The 19880-nt window shown below is 50.2% G+C and overlaps 9 protein-coding genes across 9 annotated transcripts; 4 read left to right on the forward strand and 5 right to left on the reverse strand.

Moving 5' to 3' along the window:
* Positions 1–21: 21 nt before the first annotated feature.
* Positions 22–1636, reverse strand: I303_106930 (uncharacterized protein; the record flags this gene model as incomplete). Its single annotated transcript, XM_018411690.1, has 5 exons — positions 22–128; positions 182–1070; positions 1135–1202; positions 1263–1484; positions 1534–1636. The coding sequence occupies 5 exons, from the start codon at positions 1634–1636 to the stop codon at positions 22–24; spliced, it is 1389 nt and encodes a 462-aa protein (XP_018258891.1).
* A 225-nt stretch (positions 1637–1861) lies between these two features.
* Positions 1862–2293, forward strand: I303_106931 (uncharacterized protein; the record flags this gene model as incomplete). Its single annotated transcript, XM_018411689.1, has 2 exons — positions 1862–1945; positions 2000–2293. The coding sequence occupies 2 exons, from the start codon at positions 1862–1864 to the stop codon at positions 2291–2293; spliced, it is 378 nt and encodes a 125-aa protein (XP_018258890.1).
* Positions 2294–2387: 94 nt separating this feature from the next.
* On the reverse strand, positions 2388–4046 carry I303_106932 (uncharacterized protein; the record flags this gene model as incomplete). Its single annotated transcript, XM_018411688.1, has 8 exons — positions 2388–2707; positions 2769–2869; positions 2920–3031; positions 3094–3397; positions 3461–3571; positions 3625–3695; positions 3747–3882; positions 3939–4046. The coding sequence occupies 8 exons, from the start codon at positions 4044–4046 to the stop codon at positions 2388–2390; spliced, it is 1263 nt and encodes a 420-aa protein (XP_018258889.1).
* Positions 4047–4387: 341 nt separating this feature from the next.
* I303_106933 (uncharacterized protein) lies at positions 4388–6641 on the forward strand (the record flags this gene model as incomplete). Its single annotated transcript, XM_065969474.1, has 9 exons — positions 4388–4556; positions 4617–4902; positions 4966–5039; positions 5095–5226; positions 5283–5306; positions 5357–5662; positions 5706–6158; positions 6217–6493; positions 6560–6641. The coding sequence occupies 9 exons, from the start codon at positions 4388–4390 to the stop codon at positions 6639–6641; spliced, it is 1803 nt and encodes a 600-aa protein (XP_065825546.1).
* A 2565-nt stretch (positions 6642–9206) lies between these two features.
* I303_106934 (uncharacterized protein) lies at positions 9207–11013 on the reverse strand (the record flags this gene model as incomplete). The annotated part of the gene is made up of 7 exons (XM_065969475.1): positions 9207–9264; positions 9326–9408; positions 9462–9964; positions 10022–10170; positions 10226–10440; positions 10493–10554; positions 10614–11013. 7 exons carry the CDS (start codon positions 11011–11013, stop codon positions 9207–9209), a joined length of 1470 nt encoding a protein of 489 aa, XP_065825547.1.
* A 253-nt stretch (positions 11014–11266) lies between these two features.
* On the reverse strand, positions 11267–15090 carry I303_106935 (uncharacterized protein; the record flags this gene model as incomplete). Its single annotated transcript, XM_018411685.1, has 18 exons — positions 11267–11303; positions 11351–11473; positions 11518–11583; positions 11634–11656; positions 11703–11754; positions 11806–12251; positions 12303–12372; positions 12431–12629; positions 12687–12828; positions 13231–13305; positions 13357–13514; positions 13563–13626; positions 13677–13765; positions 13811–14000; positions 14058–14261; positions 14304–14498; positions 14546–14729; positions 14792–15090. 18 exons carry the CDS (start codon positions 15088–15090, stop codon positions 11267–11269), a joined length of 2616 nt encoding a protein of 871 aa, XP_018258886.1.
* A 543-nt stretch (positions 15091–15633) lies between these two features.
* On the forward strand, positions 15634–16617 carry I303_106936 (4-hydroxybenzoate 3-monooxygenase; the record flags this gene model as incomplete). Its single annotated transcript, XM_018411684.1, has 1 exon — positions 15634–16617. One exon carries the CDS (start codon positions 15634–15636, stop codon positions 16615–16617), a length of 984 nt encoding a protein of 327 aa, XP_018258885.1.
* A 192-nt stretch (positions 16618–16809) lies between these two features.
* Positions 16810–18291, reverse strand: I303_106937 (uncharacterized protein; the record flags this gene model as incomplete). Its single annotated transcript, XM_018411683.1, has 10 exons — positions 16810–16993; positions 17047–17108; positions 17161–17235; positions 17302–17433; positions 17483–17524; positions 17575–17652; positions 17708–17761; positions 17813–17939; positions 17993–18159; positions 18211–18291. The coding sequence occupies 10 exons, from the start codon at positions 18289–18291 to the stop codon at positions 16810–16812; spliced, it is 1002 nt and encodes a 333-aa protein (XP_018258884.1).
* A 255-nt stretch (positions 18292–18546) lies between these two features.
* On the forward strand, positions 18547–19715 carry I303_106938 (uncharacterized protein; the record flags this gene model as incomplete). The annotated part of the gene is made up of 3 exons (XM_018411682.1): positions 18547–18734; positions 18778–18862; positions 18921–19715. The coding sequence occupies 3 exons, from the start codon at positions 18547–18549 to the stop codon at positions 19713–19715; spliced, it is 1068 nt and encodes a 355-aa protein (XP_018258883.1).
* Positions 19716–19880: the final 165 nt, after the last annotated feature.

Below are 19880 nucleotides of genomic sequence, written 5' to 3' on the forward strand. Positions count from 1 at the left end.
CACGGACATCATGACATATATTCAACGAGACTTCCAAGCGGTCCACGTATAACACGCGATCTTGTAGACCCCATAGCCAAAGCTGCCGAGAACCACAGAAGCAGCAAGACTGCCAGCAAAGAGGAAACCTGTGATAAGGTCAGCTCGCATATCAGCACATTCCCAGATTCTGATCACTCACCTCCGCCGAAAAAGTCAATCCGGTTGCCAGGCGCTTGGACGAGACGTCGAGCCTTGATTCCCTCAATATCATTGATTGTTGAGGACAAACGTGTTCTCTGCAATCCGCTGATCGTGATACTTTTCTGGGAAGAGAGAGCGAATAAGGTAGAATCGGCGTAGGGACCTAAAGCAAGGTTCTCCCTAGGGGTCGCATTGAGACCAAGCGCCGGGACGGAGCTCATATGAGTGAATACGTAGCCACCAAATCGTCGACTGGAGAAAAGATAGGCTGCGGGAGGCAGAGGTACCTCGTTCTGTATGAAGTCCATCGCCTCGTCGATAGATCGAATGGTATATATTGTCAGATACTTGGATTTTCCACTTTTAGGGGTTCCAAGGATGCTTTTCGCTTTTTCGTAGTCCGCTTCCAGAGCTTCACACTGTACCTTCCAGGCGGGGGAAAGTATGGTCCTGATAGCTTCCTCGAACGGCGGCGCGACATTTTCGTGCAATAAGACGTAGCGTGGTGCGCCTAGTGATGACTTTTCTTCGCCTCCCAGCTGTATGGCTTCTGCAACCTGTCCGGCGATAGATGACAGAGCCGTAGGGATGATACCACGCTCTTTATAGTTCTGCTGTACCGAGACGACGTTGGTGACCACTGATTGATCGATCACCACAGGCACTGGTCCATTCTTGAGGGATACAAGCACAAAGCTGCCTTCACTGGCAGAACGCACTACGACCTGATCGGGCAATCTGCCGGCTGTACCAATTACACCCCTAATCAAGGTTGATTCTCCCAGTATCTTCTCGACCTGCTGCTTGCCGATCTGCTGGGACTGGAAGGCTGTTCGGTCCAGATTTTGAAGGCACGTCTCTGCGAACATTGTCCGACCAGTTTGGGTCTGGAACAAGATGAGGGTCAGAACTGTTCTAGAAGGCAAAGGCATATTTCACAGTATGACTTACAACTATAAAACATGGATTACCTTCAGCAATCGCTTGACTCAGCGGGATCGCCCAGCTTGCGAAGGGATCTGTACACCGGAAATTATGTCAGAGACTCTCAAGTATCAGACCACCCTGTTCCGACTCACGAGCTTCATCAGCCAGGACCATGATAACACCTAATCCGGTTCTCCTATTGCCTCGGGTATCAACGTCTTTTAGAAAATTATCTGAAGTGTGTTTGCCCGGTAGGTCATTCGGTAAGCTGACAAGTGCGTCACTGATCGATCGCAATGTCATTTCCAGCTCCAAGAGTAGCTGAGAATGGTCCCCATTCCCCACAACAGCTGGCCCTCCATCTTGTATAGCAGCTGGAGAACATTGTCAGTTCATGTCAGAGGTCGATCTGACCGAACTCACCAAACAATGCATACAGCTGCTTGTGCTTGAACGCCAGGTTGTCCAGTCTGCCGTCCACTCTTGCGCTGTTCAGCTCTTCGAGAATGTAGCTAATATCGGTCATCTTGTTTGGTCAGACTCATGTGTCGCGTTGCTGACAAAAATGGCATATCAAGGTGCCATAAATACCCGGTATTCTATCGCTTTGCGAGCCGGTCTGCCGGACATCTGTTTTCCACTTAGGCATTGAACGTCGAAAAACTAGACCGAAAACACCGAGGTAGTCATAAAAACCACTAGAGGACTTGGAGAACGACATTCATGGACAGTGGATTGGACACACAACACAATGTTAATACGCATACGATCTCCTCTTGGCTACTACAGGTGCCAGATACAAGACGAACTGCCGATCTCCCAACTTCAGCCATTGGTAAGTGTCAGTCACAGGCAAATTAGATGACGCGTGCTGACGTTTGTTTGCTAGATCCTTGCCAGATGGCCTGAGCTCGACAATGAGCCGGCGTGGCGGCTGAATGTGTGGGATCCGGTGTTGAAGAAGGCAACAGCTGGACACATCTTAGCTACCAAAAGCGCGACACAGACTGCGATGGACGTTGGGCTGCGCGAGGGTGACCTACTGGTATTGGAAGTGGAAAGACTTGAATCACCCACAATCAACATTCCGCCTAGACAGGAGAAGCAAGGTCTAATGGGTGTATGTCGTGTACATATCAGCCACGACAAGATATATGCTTTCATTCGGAATGTATTAGCTTGAGAATTCCATCCAGTCCGTCCTATAGGCGTGAATCAAAGTTTACCTATCGCAATCCATTGGACATGAGATCTGACAACAATATCAACCACCTTCCTCACATGACCCATTCGGGATGTGTCTTTTCCCAATCTAGCGCTCCAAAGTAGTTCCACGAGAAATCTCGGTATTGACCTGGGTTCAATGGGGCATCATCCTCCTCCACCTGACCTAATTTCGCGCGATACACCTTGCGCATGTTTCCGAGACCAGATCCTCGCGAGATTTGCTGAATGTACGTGGCCCTTTTGATTCTGACCTTATAAATCTTCTCCAGCGCTTCATGCACATCATCTGCTGCCGCATTGGACAGGTAGGCTTGCACAGCTTCCGCATCTTCAATAGCCTGCGAGGCTCCTTGGCCCTGATGAGGTAGCACTAACGATGCCGTCAGTCATAGATTCGGGCTTTAGGTCATTACGGTTGGCCCGAAGCTTACTACTGTGAGCGGCATCGCCGATGATAATAGTCCGACCATTGACCCATTGATCCAGTGGTTCCTGATCTCTCAGCTGCCATAGTCCGCATTCCTCAATTTGGCTGTATCTCCGTTCATCAGCAAAGCATGGTAGGATGCTGAACGGACATACCTCAACAGGTCTTGCCACATTGGATCAAAGGTGGAGTAACTCTTCACTAGAGCCAAAGGATTTCCTCTAGCAGACCATTTCTCCTCACTGATCTCCGCAAGCTCACTATCAGCTATGGGAAATCGTTAGCATACGCTGATACTATGCGAAACGTATCCACAGTCGCCGACGTACGCAGAGGACAAACGAGATTCAGTAGGGTTTTGTCCCGTGTGGGGTAGGCTATGATGCGCCGATCACCTCCATTGACGACAGTGATCCTATTATCGAGAAGCCCGATGGCGGCCAGCTTGCTTACACTCTCTACTTTATGAGCAGGAACCAAAGCTCTGTATGCTGAGTGTCCCGAGGGCTGGGAGCGGAATTTATCCCCTACCACTTGCGCTCGGATGACAGATTTCAAGCCATCGGCGCCGATGACCACATCTGCCTGGTACGTCTTGCCAGATTGAGTCGTGACAGTCGCGGTCGAAGGGTCCTGCGCAAAACCACTACCTCAGATAGCGTTTCGAGAGAGAGCCGAAGGGGAAGGTTTACTCACACACGCGATGACTGGACTACCCAGTAATACCTGACAGGGAGTTCCAGGTCCATCAGGTGTCGTAGCCAGCCGCATGAGTTCCTGTTGTAAGTCCACTCGATGGCAGAGTGCCTGAACGAGCAAGTCAGCGTGAGAATCGCGATTGTACACTTGCATGGGCTTACCCATTCACAACCAGCCTCTTCCAGTGGATCGAACGAGGCGTCAATGACGAGCCTGTTGTCCTTCGCGTTCCCTGTGTGCTGTAGTCAGCTTCCAACCAGCAGGCAGTATAAACCTCGCTCACACTCATGTACATTCTTACAAGGCATCGCGCCTTTCTTCATCAATTCAGCACCCAAAGCCTTCAAGATACGATGGGCATTGGGAGCCAGATGGACCGCAGCTCCGATCTCGCCCAGAGCTGGCGCACTTTCCAGAATCTACAGGGAATTTGTCAATGATCAGCCATATGTGAAGTGGGAGACTATCTACTCACAGTGACATTCGCTGACTCCCGCAAAGCAGCGCCGCACGTGAGTCCACATAATCCCGCCCCAACGATTATCACGTTCAGACGCGGTCTTTCTGCGCTTTCGTTGACCATTGTGGCTACAGTGATAACCCTCTGATGAACTCTCTCATGCACTGAAGACGAACTCTGATTCTGTGTTATTATATGAGAGCACAAGTAATGCGTAGGACCCCACAACAAAGATCGACTCTCTCGCGGGGCGACTATCCGAGATCAACCGGATTCCTGACATCCGTTGGGCCGTCGGAAAGCATACGAGCGGCGTGCGTCACCCCGGGTTTAGCCGATGTGATCGATTAACTGCCTGAGCTTTGTACATGTTTGCGGAGAAATTATATAACTGCTCAAAGGCAGGAAGGAAGCTTGTCGAACTCAAGGTTCAATCTTGTTCGAAAACTTCGCATCACACAAGAATGCCTATCCCGAGACCTCAGAGTGTCAACGCTTTACGCACCGTCGTAGAGCTACCCACCCTAATATTCGAAAAAAATGTGGATATTCCCCTGAAGGACGGCGAAGGGGTGTGTAGAGCAAATGTATACAAACCGAAGGCGGAAGGGAGGTACCCCGTTTTGATGACCTGTGAGTCATGCTGTCCGCGCATCTTGAAGACGTGTAATTGACGCTTCGGAACGATTCTAGATGGTCCATATGGAAAGGACGTCCCATATGCCAAATACTATGGACCGTCATTCGACGAAGTACCAAAGGAGCATCAGTCGGAGAATTCTGCTTGGGAGGTACCAAGCCCAGAATATTGGACTGCGCAAGGCTATGTCGTGGTACGAGTGGACGAAAGAGGAATTGGTAGCAGTTACGGTTTCCTTGACACCATGTCCGACCAAACGTCAAGCGATTTTGCCGAGGTCATTGAATGGGCGGCAGAACAGCAATGGTCCAGCGGGAAAATCGGACTGTTGGGAATATCGTAAGTATTAACGGATCAAAGATTGCTAAAAGAGCAATGCTGATATCTGAGTTCGGGACAAAGATACTATGGAGGTAGTCAATGGAGAGTAGCCGCGCGTCGGCCCAAAGGCTTGGCCTGTATAATCCCATGGGAGGGTGAGCGATCGATGCCCTCTAAGGCTGTCTATTGAAGCCGCTGACATCATGTCAGGAATGACCGACTACTACCGAGACCGGGTCAGACACGGGGGCATATACTCTAGCAGGTTTGTGGACTTCTGGTGGAACAACCAGGTCAGAGTCATGCAATACGGCATGGAGAAGCGGTCTTCTCGGCGATTCGGTCAGTACTTGCTATCCTGGCAAGAGATGACCTATAGCTGACTTTCGCTGTGACAGGTCCATGGACAGGTCCTCCAGTTGGCGAGTGCTCTGCCGGACTGAATTCTTTGTACCGCTGACAGTGACCGCAGGCCCCGACTGTCTTGAAGGTACCTTGACCGAGGAAGAGCTAGTGGCCAACAGACGTGACCAGACCGAAGACAATCGCAACCACCGATATCTCGATGAGCCCTATCACCACTCACGAGTCTACAACCTGTCTGATATCGATGTTCCAGTCTTAAGCGTTGCCAATCTCGGCGGGATACTCTTGCATCTACGAGGCAATGTCATAGGTTACATGGAGGCAGGAAGCAAGAACAAATGGCTTCATTTTATCTCAGGTAGACACGATTTACCGTTCTATCTGCCGCATTATGTCAAGCTACAAAAGTCCTGTGAGTAGAGAGATTATACCCTCACGGTGCCTGTCGCTCATAGTAGCAATAGTCCTTGATTGCTGGCTCAAAGGAGAAGATTCGGAAGGTTGGTCAGAAGGACCAAATGTCAAAGTCCCAGCGGTCAGCCTTCTGGTCCGCAAAGGTGATCCCGGATACAACAGCAACGAGGCCGAAGCGACCTTCAAGTCTCGCTACGAGTCCACGTGGCCATTGGAGCGTACGGACTATCGACAATACTTCTTGACCCACCAGGCGAAGCTGTCGAAGGATGCGGACGACGTAGAAGGAACTTTCGAGCTGCAAGGACTCGGTAGATCAGACCCCGTGCATTTCGAATGCGTCTTTGATGAGGAAACGGAAATCGCCGGACATCCGACAGCCAACCTAGTCTTCAGCGTGCAAGAAAGACCCGATGGTACTGCTCCTACTGATCTCGACTTGTTTGTTACGCTTCGACATATCGGTGCGAACGGCAAGGAGATATTCTACACAGGTAAGCCGTCCACTGCGCCCTTCGGAAATGAAGGCTGAAGCATTCATTCTGTACGCAGGAACTGCGGGAGATCCTGTCCCTCTGGCCAAAGGTTGGCTGAGAGCATCCATGCGAGCCGTCAACGAATCGTCACCCAAACATAGGGAGTGGTTGCCATACAGGGAATACCGATCGGTAGATGTTCAGTCCGTGGAGCCCAATACCAGATACGACCTCCTTGTGGAGATATGGCCTACAGCTTGCGTGATTGAAGCTGGGGGAAAGATTGTGCTGGAAGTGCATACGGGAGACACCCAAGGCTCAGGGCTCTTCTTGCATAATGACCCCGTCGACCGGTATGTCCAAATCTATACAAAAGCAAGCCTTGTTTGTTGGACTTTAGCTGAATGCTTGGCACGCAGTGACGAGAAAACGTTTGTCGGGACCAACCTCTTACATGTTGGAGGCAATAATGCGAGTTGGCTCAAATTGCCTGTGGTCTGAAATTCAGTGGAACATACTATGTAGAAGACAATGCTAGAGCTGAGTCCGCAAAGGCAGAGAAGTTGCGGCAGAGATGCCGCGTCATGTGGAAATCTTCGCATACTCCATTTTGTCAGGCTACCAGAACGTCCATAGACTGCTCGCACTTCTTGACTGACAAAAAGGATTGGATCCGAAGTGCATGTGCTCAAGTACTGGCTGCCAGCATGACATGACATGTATATGCCATCACGCTGGACTCAGGTCAGGATATGTGAATACCACCCAAGGAGACGCTGGCATAGAGCTCTCAATCACCGCTTTGAAGACTAGTGCGATTGAGGTATACCCGAGGGGATCGTTGTCGCTCTCAAACAGTCTACGCCACACAATTATAAATCCTCCCTTCATTGAGGGATACTTTCCGATAACCCTCGAGAAATGTATATCTCGTTAATCTGAGTACAGCATACCTAGAACGAATCTACCGAACGATCTTATATATAGGAGCAAGACTCCAATCACAGATACATGCTCTGATCAATACTCAGGCTGTAAGCGGTGTTCGTGTTTTGTCTCTGAATGAGGTGGAGAAGATCGGGCAGATCAGGCGAATTGGACTTCGGTGGCATTCAGTGAATCTAATAAACGACGATAACGGACCATTTGATTCACTAATTCCCAAGTGAAATGAGCGTTGGTCAGTGCTTGACCGTCACGGGATCCCGAAACCACTCTTTCGCACCCTCTTACAAGGCTTCCATCCAGCAGTCTCCGGACAATCTAGTGCTCAGGCATCTGAGAGCGACGACTGACTTCCTGTACCGATCTACCCTCACGAACATGTGTACAAGCCCGTTTCTGTCAAGCTGTACCTGTATCATCGACGACTGAATTCAGCATGCGTTTTAGAGTAGGTGATCCACATATGTAGTTCCATACATGCTCTGACCTTCTCGTCGGTGGTGTACGCTGCAGGAACGGAGACGTAGTCTCACGACGGGACCGTTCATCCTGATCTCGTGACGGAGAGTAGAGCGACATTGCTTCCCACACCCTCGTGCTTGTACGCGGTCGAGAAGACGAACATCTACGATACTCCAAGATCTCGCACTATTGGGACAGTTCTCTGCCAGACGTCAGAGAGGCACATTGGATCGAGAAAATCAGAGTCAGCAGCTTGAGCTGAGCTGTAGGTTTCGTTGCCTTCACTGATCATGCTGAGATCGATCTGCGCCATGTCTTCGAGCTATTGAAGGCCCCTCCAACGTCCGCGCTGACCCGCATTACCGTCCGGGCGTGAGGAAGAGAAGATAAAAGGGTAGCCCCATAACCTATTCCGCTGGTAGATAATTCGTTTACCGCAAGCGGCGAAGACGTGAATCATCAGCACTGAGTCGATCATGTATCGGCTTATTGACTTGTGAAGCAACTTTGATGAACATACATACCTACGTGAAGCCCGATTGTACACACTGAACGGAACCGTTCGTCTGGGAGTCGGATTTGACAGAGCTCCGCTACGCATCGAACGATCAAGTGTCACACTACGCAGTAAGGCATGCTGGTACAATGCGAAGATCCACGTATAGTCGATCCCGGCGCACGTGAATTATATGCCTGGACTACAGTTTTTTTCTGCAGGATTAGATTGTCCACGGCTGTACAGGGCGGTCCAGACGCTGCTGTGAATTTTCATCAGGATTATTCATTTGGACATCCTCGAGATGATCTCGAAATGATTCCACGTCTCCAGTGTTGCTGGGTTGTGCATAAGCCTCCTCAAGCCGATGTCACGGTAATTTGGAACCTCTGGTATGTACCACGGATCATAAGACGGGATCAAGATCGCTCTACTTTGCTCCACTTTCTGTATGGTGAGGTGAGGCAAACGAACGTCGAGCAGATCCGTATTTTTGACAAAAATCGAGGTCGGAGGGCCTGATCTGTTGGTGTGCATCATCTACACTCTTTTCACGTTCTTACGAAGGTACACGCTTTGAACATTGAGATCGTTCCAATGGATACCCCTATAGGAGGGCGCTTGCTGTCTCCATCCGCCCAGCCTGTTGGCCTTGACATGAGAACAGTTGCGTTGTCCCAAAAGTCGTTCGCTGAGGGTATCGAGATTCACAGCCAAGTGACACACACGTATCGAATCTTGTGCTTAGCAACTTATCGCTCGAGCTCTTCATCTTCGCCTGCTATACTTTACTGATAGCAACCCTGCCGCAGGTATTTCGCAGGAAGGTCGCTTGGCAGATGATCAAGTGTCTCCCGCGATCAGAACTTAGACTGGCACGCCATCGGCGCATCAACAGGGCAAAACCGCCAATGAGCAAGTGAGTTATATAGTGATCTTGCGTAGCATACTTGTTGCTGGGAACCCCAGCTGATGGGCATTGTCAGTCATGAATGCAGTCGGTCGCGAAGAGGGACGCACAACACTGATTCGGGAATGCGTCGGCAATTACAATAGTACATCCGATATTCCGTGTGATACATGCGTCCTATGCATCACAGACCAATGCGCCCACCCGTACATAGTTGTTATCCTATGATGGATTCTATGTACCACTCGGTGCATTACAAATCGAAGATATGTAGAGGAAGCGCGTGCGGATCGCCGATGCCCACCTCTATGCTGCGAGTCTGCACAAATCAGCTCGGAGCACATCGTCAATTTGCTTACCTGTGTGAATGACCGAATTCCTTCGACACCATTGAACCTACCCCATCCTGATGCCTTCCAGCCCCCGTGAGGCACTTTGGGCACATCGGCTGCTGTCTGTAACAAAGTCAGTCAGCGATCATTGTCGCCGCAAAAGGCAAAAGCCTTACTGGAGCGTTAATATGGACGGCTCCGCATTCTAGCTGCCGAGCCACACCAAGAGCTCTAACAGGATTACGTGACCAGACCGAGGCTGTCAACCCAAAGTCGGTATCGTTGGCAAGCTCGATCATCTCGTCTATGACCTCATCGTTGCTTTTGCTCTCGTCATCGATTGTGACAATGATAGATACCGGTCCGAAAGTCTCCTCCCGATAGATTTCCATATCATTTTGTGCTGGTCCGAGGATGGTGCGGCTCACATAACTTCCTGAGAGACTCTCCATATCATTGCCGATCACAGAAGATGCCCCCTTCTGCCTCGCATCTCGGATGAGGCTCTTTACACGTTCTGCAGAAGAAGAACTGAATAATGCTGGTGTTTCACTGACACTGGTGTTTGTCCAGGTTTCTTGTATGGCAGCTACAAGTTCTCGGTATCGCGATTTGGCTACCAAGACTCGTTCGGTGCTCATACAGATTTGACCGGCGTTCAAGAATGACCCTAGTATAACTGGCAATGGGGTCAACAGAAGTACTGTAGCGAGCCTTATTCCATTGATAATCTCACTATGACTCGATGCAGTAACCAGATCCGCATCAGGCAGAAGAAGTACTGGAGCTTTTCCTCCCAGCTCCATCAGGGTCGGTTTCAGGTGTTTCCCAGCCAAACTGGCCAGGATCGATCCGACTGCTGTGGAACCGGTGAAATTAAGATGTCTTGGTGGGTGATTAGCTTCAACCGCGACTCTTTCGTTGACTGAAGATAACCCACCGAATCCGCTTGTCCGCGAGAAGCTGCGAGACTAGGTCGGATGCATCCTCTTTTGCGACATGAACTACAGATAAGCATCCTGGAGGTAACCCCGCAGCATAAAGCAATTCTCCCCAAAGACGTTGAGTGTAAGGCGTATGTTCAGAACTTTTCAATACCACAGTGTTTCCCGCCAGTAATGGCGTGATGATGGCACGAGCGGTCAACAAATGGACCTGATCTGGAATCAGTGTTCTTCTTTGCCTTGATACATTGGCACTCACTTACCGCATTCCATGCTGCAATCGCTAAACAGACGCCGAAGGGCTCGCGATCGACGATGATCTCAGCTACAGTGTGACCGATTTGAGCCAAGAATTCATCCAGATCAGTGAAGTGCATCACTCACCGTTGTGCCCAGCGATAGTCTGAGACTGTATGACTTCCTTACAGGCCTGAATAAGCTCTCTCATGAAGCCCGTTACGTCTTTCAATTGGAACTCGGTCCACCACTTTGTCGAGGATGTCTCTTGTATGTTTGCAGCAGCCAAACGAGCTGCCCACCCGGATGACTCATCTTCTATCAGGCGGGCAGCCTCTTCGACTATGGCGCATCTGTGGTCAAGAGGGCTGACCTTCCAAGACGTAAATGCTCTTTGACAGTTTTCGACTGCCTTGGCGCAGCTCTCTGTGGAAGATCGCTCGACCTGAAAAACGACTTTTTGATTCGCTGGGTGGACTACGTCGAATGTAAGCGGAACTGAAGCTTCTTCTTGTGGTTCACAGGATATCAGGTTCTTTACAATCATGGTGTACGTCTGAGAACTTTGTGATGGTGAGAAGCGGAGCATCGTTTCTGCACAAAGCACGCGCTCTATATGTAGCTGGACCATGTGAGGTCCGCTCACACCCTCGAGATCGGGTCACGGAGGTTAGTTTTCCGCGACACACCCGGAGTAATCGAGCTAACGTCATTCGGGCTTCTACCCTACCGAAACGTAAGCCAGCCTGAGATCTGCAGTCAAACCGTTGGGAAGTAATATTCAATGATGCATTATATTATCAGACTCCAGTGACAAACACAGCAGCGGCCCCCATTCTGCGAGCATTGATGATCAGCCGAGTTTTCATCCGCGAAGCACTCACCCAGATCCAATGCACATGCTCGTACATAATATCTGTCTTTCCCCCTTTTCCCGTCTTCGGAGTTCTTTGATACCGGTAACAAGCTGCCGCACCCCAGTCGCACCGAGTGGATGCCCTAGTGCACTTTCAAGAAGCTTTCAGCGACGGAATGATATCTTCGGACTCACATGGCTCCTCCATTGACATTGACCTTGTCCAAGGGCAAACCCAAAGCTTCTATGCAGTACGCGTATCTGAGCCAAATCATCAGAGGGTCTCAAGCATCTTCCGCGGTTATACTGACATGGATCCAAATGCTTCATTGACCTGCGAGGGCTGTGAGCGGAAGAAAGTGACAGTGTAACCAGCTCACCTCGAAAAGGTCTACGTCTTCAATACGCAGACCAACTCGGGACAGAACCGCACTGGATATCGTTGCTTAGCCAGGCCTTTGGCAGTGCATTCTCTTCACATACCGTATTGCTGGGACAGGTCCCATGCCCATGACCTTTGGTTCTACTCCCACTACACTTGTCCCGAGGTGAGTTGCAATCGCCTCGAAGCCCAGTTCTTCCGCTCTACTTCTCCTCATCAGTAAAGCCACTGCTGCGCCGTCCGTGACTTGGCTGGAATTCGGTCCGGTCGACCTTTCATCGCCTACGCCTCTGAATGCTGCACGAGCTTCTGCCATCTTACCGCTGGTCAGGTCGTGTCTGATCCCATCATCTTGGTCCACTATGATTTGGAGCTGCTGTCCACCATCGTCCAACACAGTGGTAGTGATTGGCATGATCTCATCCTTGAATCGACCTTCTAACTGCGCTGCGGAAGCTCTTCTATGAGATAAAAGCCCGTATTCGTCTTGTTTACTTCGAGAGATGTCAAATTCTAAGGCGAGCATCTCAGATGTCCAACCCATAGGCTGACCAAAACGGTGTCAATTCTGACAAGACACGTGAGGACCCACACTCACTTTGGCGCAATCGACGGCGGCTGGCGTCGCCGTAATTTTGTCGTCCATGAAGTGCGGCGTTGGTCTAGCGCTTATCGTCCCGTCAGCGGATAGAACGAGATCCTTGTCTGATCGGCTTAGACACTTACTGAGCGGACATGCTCTCATACCCTGCTGCCAGCCCAATACTTATGTCTCCTGCTCGAATGCTATCACTGATATGACGTATCGCCATAAGACCAGAACCACATAGGCGGTTGACAGTCTGCACCGGAGTCGTCACTGGAAGACCAGCTGCCAAGGCGGCCGCACGGGCTTCGTAACAGGGGGATGGTGGGTGACAGGTACCTAAGCTTTTGATAAGCGGCATAAGCGACATGGACGTCAAGTACAAATGATCCTTACCGATTATAACGTCTTCCACCAGTGATGGATCTATCCCGCTCGAGTCTATGCTCTTCTGCAAGGCTAGACGAAGCAGTTGATCGGAAGACGTACTCTTGAGCAACCCCTTTTTGGCTCTCGTCAACGCTGTGCGACCAACAAACTGATTGGCTTTGGAATCAGTGCAAGTGCTGGCTATGGATCTCTGGAGTGACCTACTGTGACCACAACATCATTCGGCCTCGGTTGAGTTACAACGTGAATGCATCTTCTTGGGACATGATAAGAAGGCAGTCTCGAAGCGCTCGTTACTGAGCGTGAAGCGTGTGTGAACATGATTGCCGCAACCGAAGTCCTGGGTACTAATCGACAGAAATCCAAAGGTAAAAATATATACTGATTATATAAACAGAATTATGTATACTTCGGTTGGCGGATCATGCAAAACCGAGGATCCGCTAGCTTCGGTGTGATTAAGAGAGCCACTGTATGCATATTTACACTATACAGAAGCCGTAGTTAGGGAATCTGCAACTCGGAATGGTGCAGCGGTCTTTGCGCGTACTTCGGCAAGCGTTATACCGGGCATCAGCTCTTTCAAGGTCATTATACCTTGTTCGCGGTCGATATCAAAGACGGCCTGCGAGAGCAGTCAGCTGTAATGAGTCGAGAGATAGACGAAACCTCGTACCAGATCTGTAATAATCAAGCTGACACAGCGAGCAGAGGTCAAGGGCAGACTACATTGCTCGACGATTTTAGACCTCCCTTTCTTGTCACAATGATCTGTCACCACAATGATTTTGGTCTTGTCTGGACACGATGTCAAGTCCATTGCTCCTCCCATTCCTAAATCATACAGATTAGACTGATCAGCCACACAAGGATCTTACGTACCTTTGACTAGTTTTCCCGGTATAATCCAATTGGCGAGGTCTCCAGCTGAGCTGACTTCCATTGCCTACAAACCTGTCAAACTCTTTCCTCGATTAAAGTGGCTACGAGACTCACTCCCAGAACAGACACATCTATATGACCGCCTCTGATCATCCCAAACGACTCCACTGAGTCGAAAGTAGAGGCTCCGGGCAAGAGGGTGACTGGAGAGGACATACGTCAGCCCACATATCGACCTGACCACGTACCAGTTTCTTTCCCGGCATTGATTATATCAGCATCAACTTCCGCTTCAGTAGGAAGCGGACCCATCCCTAAAATCCCATTTTCGCTTTGCAGCCAGACGTGACGTCCATTTGGAAGGAAGGAAGGAACCAGAGTTGGTATACCTATCCCCAAGTTCACGTAGAACCCATCCTGCAGCTCCATGGCAGCTCGCTGAAGCACTATATCAGCCAAGCCCGAGCACCATCCATATCCTGATGTGCCACTCACTCTGGCGATCATCTCCCGCTTGACTTGCGCTGCTTCTGTCGCCGCGGTAGCTGAATTCGACACCAATGATGGGGCTGAGGTGGGGCGTAAAGTCTTGAATTCGATCTCGGGCTTGGTGGTTGCTTGAATGATGCTGTCCACAAAGATTCCTGGCAAATGGACGTCCTTGGGATCTAATGATCCTGTAGGGACGATCTCTTCTGCCTAGAACATATCAGCTCGCCTTATTCACCAGAATCAACCTACCTCTACTATCGTGATCTTGGCGTTTCGCGCCATAGCGCCTGCAAAATTATTGGCGGTGTAGCGAAAAATGGCATTACCCGCCTCATCGACCTTCCAAGCGCGTATAAAAGCGATATCTCCCTCAATGGCTTGTTCCATGATGTATTTCTTTCCACCGAATAATCGAGCTTCACGACGAGATGGATATAGAACAGGCTACGAGATTACGATGAATTCCGGTTTCATATCACTCAAGTACTCACATTCCCCTGAACATCGTTTCGCATCGGGACAGAACCATGTTCAACGGGAGTATTGCATCCGGTGGGCGTGTAGAAGGCGGGGATACCCGCTGCGCCTGCCCGAATGCGCTCGGCCAATGTACCTTGAGGGGTTAATTCCAGATCGATCTTACCCGTCAAATACATCTGCTCCAGTACTTTGTTCCTAACGATCAACGACCGGACCTTCAGTGAATCATATTCGGACAGTCAGGACAAAGGACTTACGTCCCTAAATAACTGGCAATGAGCTTTGAAAGCTGATCATTGACAAGCAAAGCACCCATGCCGACTGTCCGTCCTCCTGCCCCAGCATTGTTGCTAACGCCGGTCAGACCTGAGACCTCCCGTCCACGAGCAGCTAGAGCTGCAAATAGGGTGTTTGGCAATCCGCATAAACCGAAACCACCCCCTAGGAGAACATCACCTGACTTGACGACGCTGACAGCCTCCTCCGCCGAGGAGCAAACTTTCTGAGCTGATGAGTGATAGCTTCGTCTGACCTGGCTGAGTATTCGCCCGAACATGGTGGGCAGCGTAAATGAATGACAGAGACGACGCGAAGGGCCTTTCGAGTGATTACATTCGAGCGCTTGTGGTCTATGTATCAATGAAAATTTGTGTGCAGTCTTGCTTTCACCTGCGATTTCAGCGTCCTGAATTGCTTAACGCAAGGCCGGCGAATAGATATCCGTGATCCGCTGTGACGGTCGAAAGCGTGGCTTATAAGCTGGCACGGTCAATAAACGTGGAATCAGTGTCTTGATTCATCCGCATTGTATCATTCAACTATTGCCGCACCGTATCATTCAGCTATCGTGGAAAGTGAGTCTACAAGCTGCTACAACACGGCTGACGGATAAGTGTCCAAACCACCGGAATTTACCAATGTAGCGATCATAGGCGCAGGTCCAGCCGGTCTCCTGCTCGCACGACTATTATACCTGGCCGGAATCAGCTCCGTCGTTCTTGAAAGTCGCAGTAGGGATTATGTGGAGAAGCGTCAAAGGGCTGGTATATTGGAGCAGGGCACAATAGATATTCTCAGAGAAGCTGGAATTTCAGACAGAATGGACCGAGAGGGACTCCTACATGAGGGAGTTGAACTCTTATTCGAAGGTCAACGTCACCCGATCGACTTTCCATCTCTCACCAGTGGTCGCCGAGTGATGATATACGCCCAGACGGAGATCTGTAAAGATCTGATCGCCCTCCAGTTGAGACAAGGAGACCCACTTCTTCTGGACACCGAAGTTCTGGGGATTCAAGACATCTCCTCATCCAAGCCGTCCGTTAGATACCGTGTCAGGGGAGAAGAGCATGAGTTGAGATGCGACTATGTAGCAGGGTGTGATGGGTTCTGGGGTATATCTCGCCAAGCAATACCAGCGGACATCTCTCGAGTCTATGAGCGGGTCTATCCGTTTAGCTGGCTAGGAATCATGGCCAACGTAGCACCATCATCGGAAGATCTTATCTACGCTCGTCACGATCGAGGTTTTGCTTTACTTTCTATGCGTTCACCCACGATCTCGCGGAACTACATCCAAGTGGCGAATGAGACTCAAGCCGAGTCTTGGAGTGATCAGGCCATTTGGGACGAACTGGAAGCGCGGACTAGAACAACAGACGGCTGGAAAGTGCAAAGAGGACCCATCACAAGCAAGTCAGTCACTCCCATGCGATCGTTCGTTCACGAACCCATGCAATATCATCGTCTCTTCCTTGCGGGAGATGCTGCTCATATTGTTCCGCCCACTGGAGCTAAAGGCCTAAATCTCGCCGTTGGCGATGTGGTCGTGTTAGCCGAAGCGTTGAAACGGAAGCATAAGAATGGAGAGGAGGATCTCCTTGCAACCTATGGGGAAAGATGTATCAAACGGGTCTGGCAAGCCGAGCGCTTCTCCTACGACATGACAAACCTATTACACACACATCCGGAATCAACAGAATTCAGTAGGCGCATAGAACTCGCGCGACTGGAGAGAATAGTGTCCACGCAATCTGCAAGATCTGACTTTGCCTTGGCTTATACTGGATTTCCACTGGAATAATGCGAACTCGACGGGGTCTGTATACGCCAAATCAGGTAGTTTATAAGAGTGAATGCATTCTTGCTCGCTTGGTGCGGGCAGGATAAGCCTATTCCACCACCACACATCTTCGCGTATATCAATCCAGGCAGCTGAAGCCGGGCTCGGTGTTGAATTTGATGTCGATTTGATATTGCCTTGTCTGTGACTCGGCTAAGGGCCTTGCGTTCTGACTCTCTCACGAGCTTCTTCCGCTTCCTGTTCGGACACCAAAACGAAGTCCTTCTCTACGAGATAAAAGGGAGGATTTTTGAAGCCACATTTGGTGGCTTCCGCCTCTTCCGTTATCAGTCTGGGTTCAACAATGAGCGATGATTTGACCCCAAACACAGCATCACTACAGATCCACGTCAGTCATGATGCCCCAAGGCAGAAAATTGAAAGACTGACCTTGTCAGAAACGTGTCGCCGGTGAAATACAAGGATGTTATCAGCTGGGCAAATCCAGGCGCCTGAATGCTAACTCAGCACTTTCATCGCAATGGGGCGATACTTCCTGCTCACCTGGAACATCATGTGAAGATGGGCAGGTCGAAAAACATGCCTATTCATCGATGCCAACAGTTGACCTACTGGGCCCTGATACCATATCGATTCCCCTTACGTCAGTCACAGTAATGGTGGTCGACAAGATGATCTGCTCACATCATTAGGAATGGGGTAAGAGACCGGAAGTACAGCTCGGAACACATAGTATCCCTCCTGATCACTATAGAGTTTCCCTCGACAATCGGCGTTGTAATCAGTATACTGAGTGTCGTAGAATCCGTCTTGATCCTGAGAGCAAGTCGTGAGCTCTGAAATGGTTGTCGCTCTGCTAACATACGGTTTCCCAAGTCTCTATTGCGCAGTTTGCCACCGGTCTTCCCTGTTCAGACCGGTCAGTGTCGAGCGACACGCCCCTCCAGGCGTACTTACCGAGAGGTCCAGAATCCGACCTTTTACCAGCATATATTCTCCCCTACCCTCGTTTGCTATGCTTTCTCCGTTGTCAATCTAGAGTGCTGGCTGTCAGTGCCGAGCCGTTTGAAGTCGCTCAAGGCGCTCTCACAATCTTGGCATCCTCCACAAAAAATGGACCGAGCACAGTTCCTTCCGTCGCGCCCTTCGGAGAGTGATTAGTATGCGCTCAAACCTTGCGGGAGTGGGGACAAACCTCGGGTTTAGGGTTGTTAATTATATCCACTAAGGCACTAACGCCGAACACGTCGCTGAGAAGAATAAATTCTTGCCTTAGATCGGTACATGTCTGACCGACCCGGGTCAGGTATTCGATCGCATTCCTTGAGAGTCATAAGATCAGTGATGTTTGGAAGCAGAATGAGTTTGGACTCACATCCACTCGTTCGTTGTAAGGCTGACTTCGCGTACAAAGTCGTGCATATGCTTGACCAACGCTTCGTTGACAAATCTCTGCCTGTCATCTGGGGTCTGAGAATTGATGCTAAGAACATTTTCGGTTATCTTGTCCGGACTCAGGTCAAGGGATTGGGGTAGGGTATCCTGCAGGTGCTTGATCAGCACAACACAACTCGGGAGCAAATCGCCTCCTACTAAGTCGATATCAGGCGCTCCACGAGCCAGTGATTGCCGTACGGCCTTCCCCAGGTGCCCTAGCTCCGAAATTTTTGGCATGGTTAATCTTGTTGAAACTTCAAAGGACTCAAGCAAAAAGTCGATCAGAATACGGCCAATTGATACTATATGTCAACAAATCATGCGGTCATCGGGAAAGGTAACGGAATCTCGGCTTTTCATGTCCGGCTCGTTCATGGGACGGCTTGCCACCAGAGGCGGCGATGTGACCCATCTGCAGTCGAAGGATGCATAAGAATACTCGTCCATTACATCTACTAGCTCTTGTTCAACACTCTTCGTTGGCCATCAAACATGCGAGCTTTTACTTTTGAAGCACATATACCTCGAACCATCTTGGGATCCGGTACAATTTCACGCATTCCCGATGAAATCAGGCGACTCAACGTCGAACGCGTCCTGCTAATAACCGAATCCACGGATCGGCAACTAGCGCTTTCCAAAACAATCGGTGACTCTCTGGGGTCACACTGTGCTGGAGTGTGAGTCTGAATATGAGAGTCTCTTCGCTGATGTGGACTATAGATGCGCCGACGCGGTTATGCACACTCCTTTGGAGGTCACAGAGAAGGCGCTGGAAACCGCCCTTCAGGTCCATGCGGACAGCTTGGTGAGCGTCTGCCGATGATACCGATCGATATCTGCGTGCCCGCTTACCCAATGCACAGGTGTCAATCGGCGGCGGCTCGACTATAGGCCTCGGGAAGGCTCTGGCTGTGCGCATGAATGTTCCGCACGTCGCTGTCCCAACAACGTATGCCGGAAGCGAAGCGACCCCGATACTTGGCGAAACTGTCAACGGAGAAAAGAAGACAAGGTCTGATCCTCGGATCCTACCGACGACGATCATATACGACATTGACCTCACTCTCAGCCTGCCATTGAGTTTGACCTTCACTTCTGGTATCAATGCAATTGCGCACTGCGTTGAAGCACTCCACTCCGAGCAAATCAACCCGTTGATTGAAAGCCTCGCTCTTCAAGGGATATCTTCCCTCTACTCCTCGCTTCAGATCCTCAAGGATGCGCCCAACAATATGGACGCTCGGGGTCAAGCCACGACAGGAGCTTGGGCGGCGGGTATATGTCTTGGTCACGTAGGGATGGCTCTTCATCACAAATTATGCCACACTCTGGGTGGAACTTTCGGACTGCCGCACTCAGAAACACACACTGTTATGCTACCCTACGCAATGGCGTACAACGCGGAGGCTGCGTCCTGTGCTATGAGGTCAATTTCAAACGCCATTGGCTATGACGGAAATGCGGCCAAAGCTATTTGGGAGTTGGAGAGATCGTTGGGAACAGTGAGATCTCTTCAAGATCTCGGTATGAAAAAGGATGACTTGGTAAAAGCGGCAACATTGGCAGGACAATCGCGCTACCCGAACCCAGCGCCGTTAGAACATGGCAAACTGTTGAATCTGCTGGAGAATGCGTTCTATGGAAGACCTCCAATTTAAGGTAATGAAATACAGGTCAATATCTAGAGTCGTCGTAGGAACGTGTAGCATGAATGTACCTATGCGCACTAGGCAGGACGCGGTCTCGGTGGCCAAGCTCGGCGTCGTCGGCTTTACGGAAGATAAGCCTTCGGTGGACGGTCGTCTGATCTCCACGTATCAAGA

This window comes from Kwoniella dejecticola, chromosome 8 (genome assembly GCF_000512565.2).
Source record: "Kwoniella dejecticola CBS 10117 chromosome 8, complete sequence".
In the NCBI taxonomy this organism is placed as follows: domain Eukaryota; kingdom Fungi; phylum Basidiomycota; class Tremellomycetes; order Tremellales; family Cryptococcaceae; genus Kwoniella; species Kwoniella dejecticola.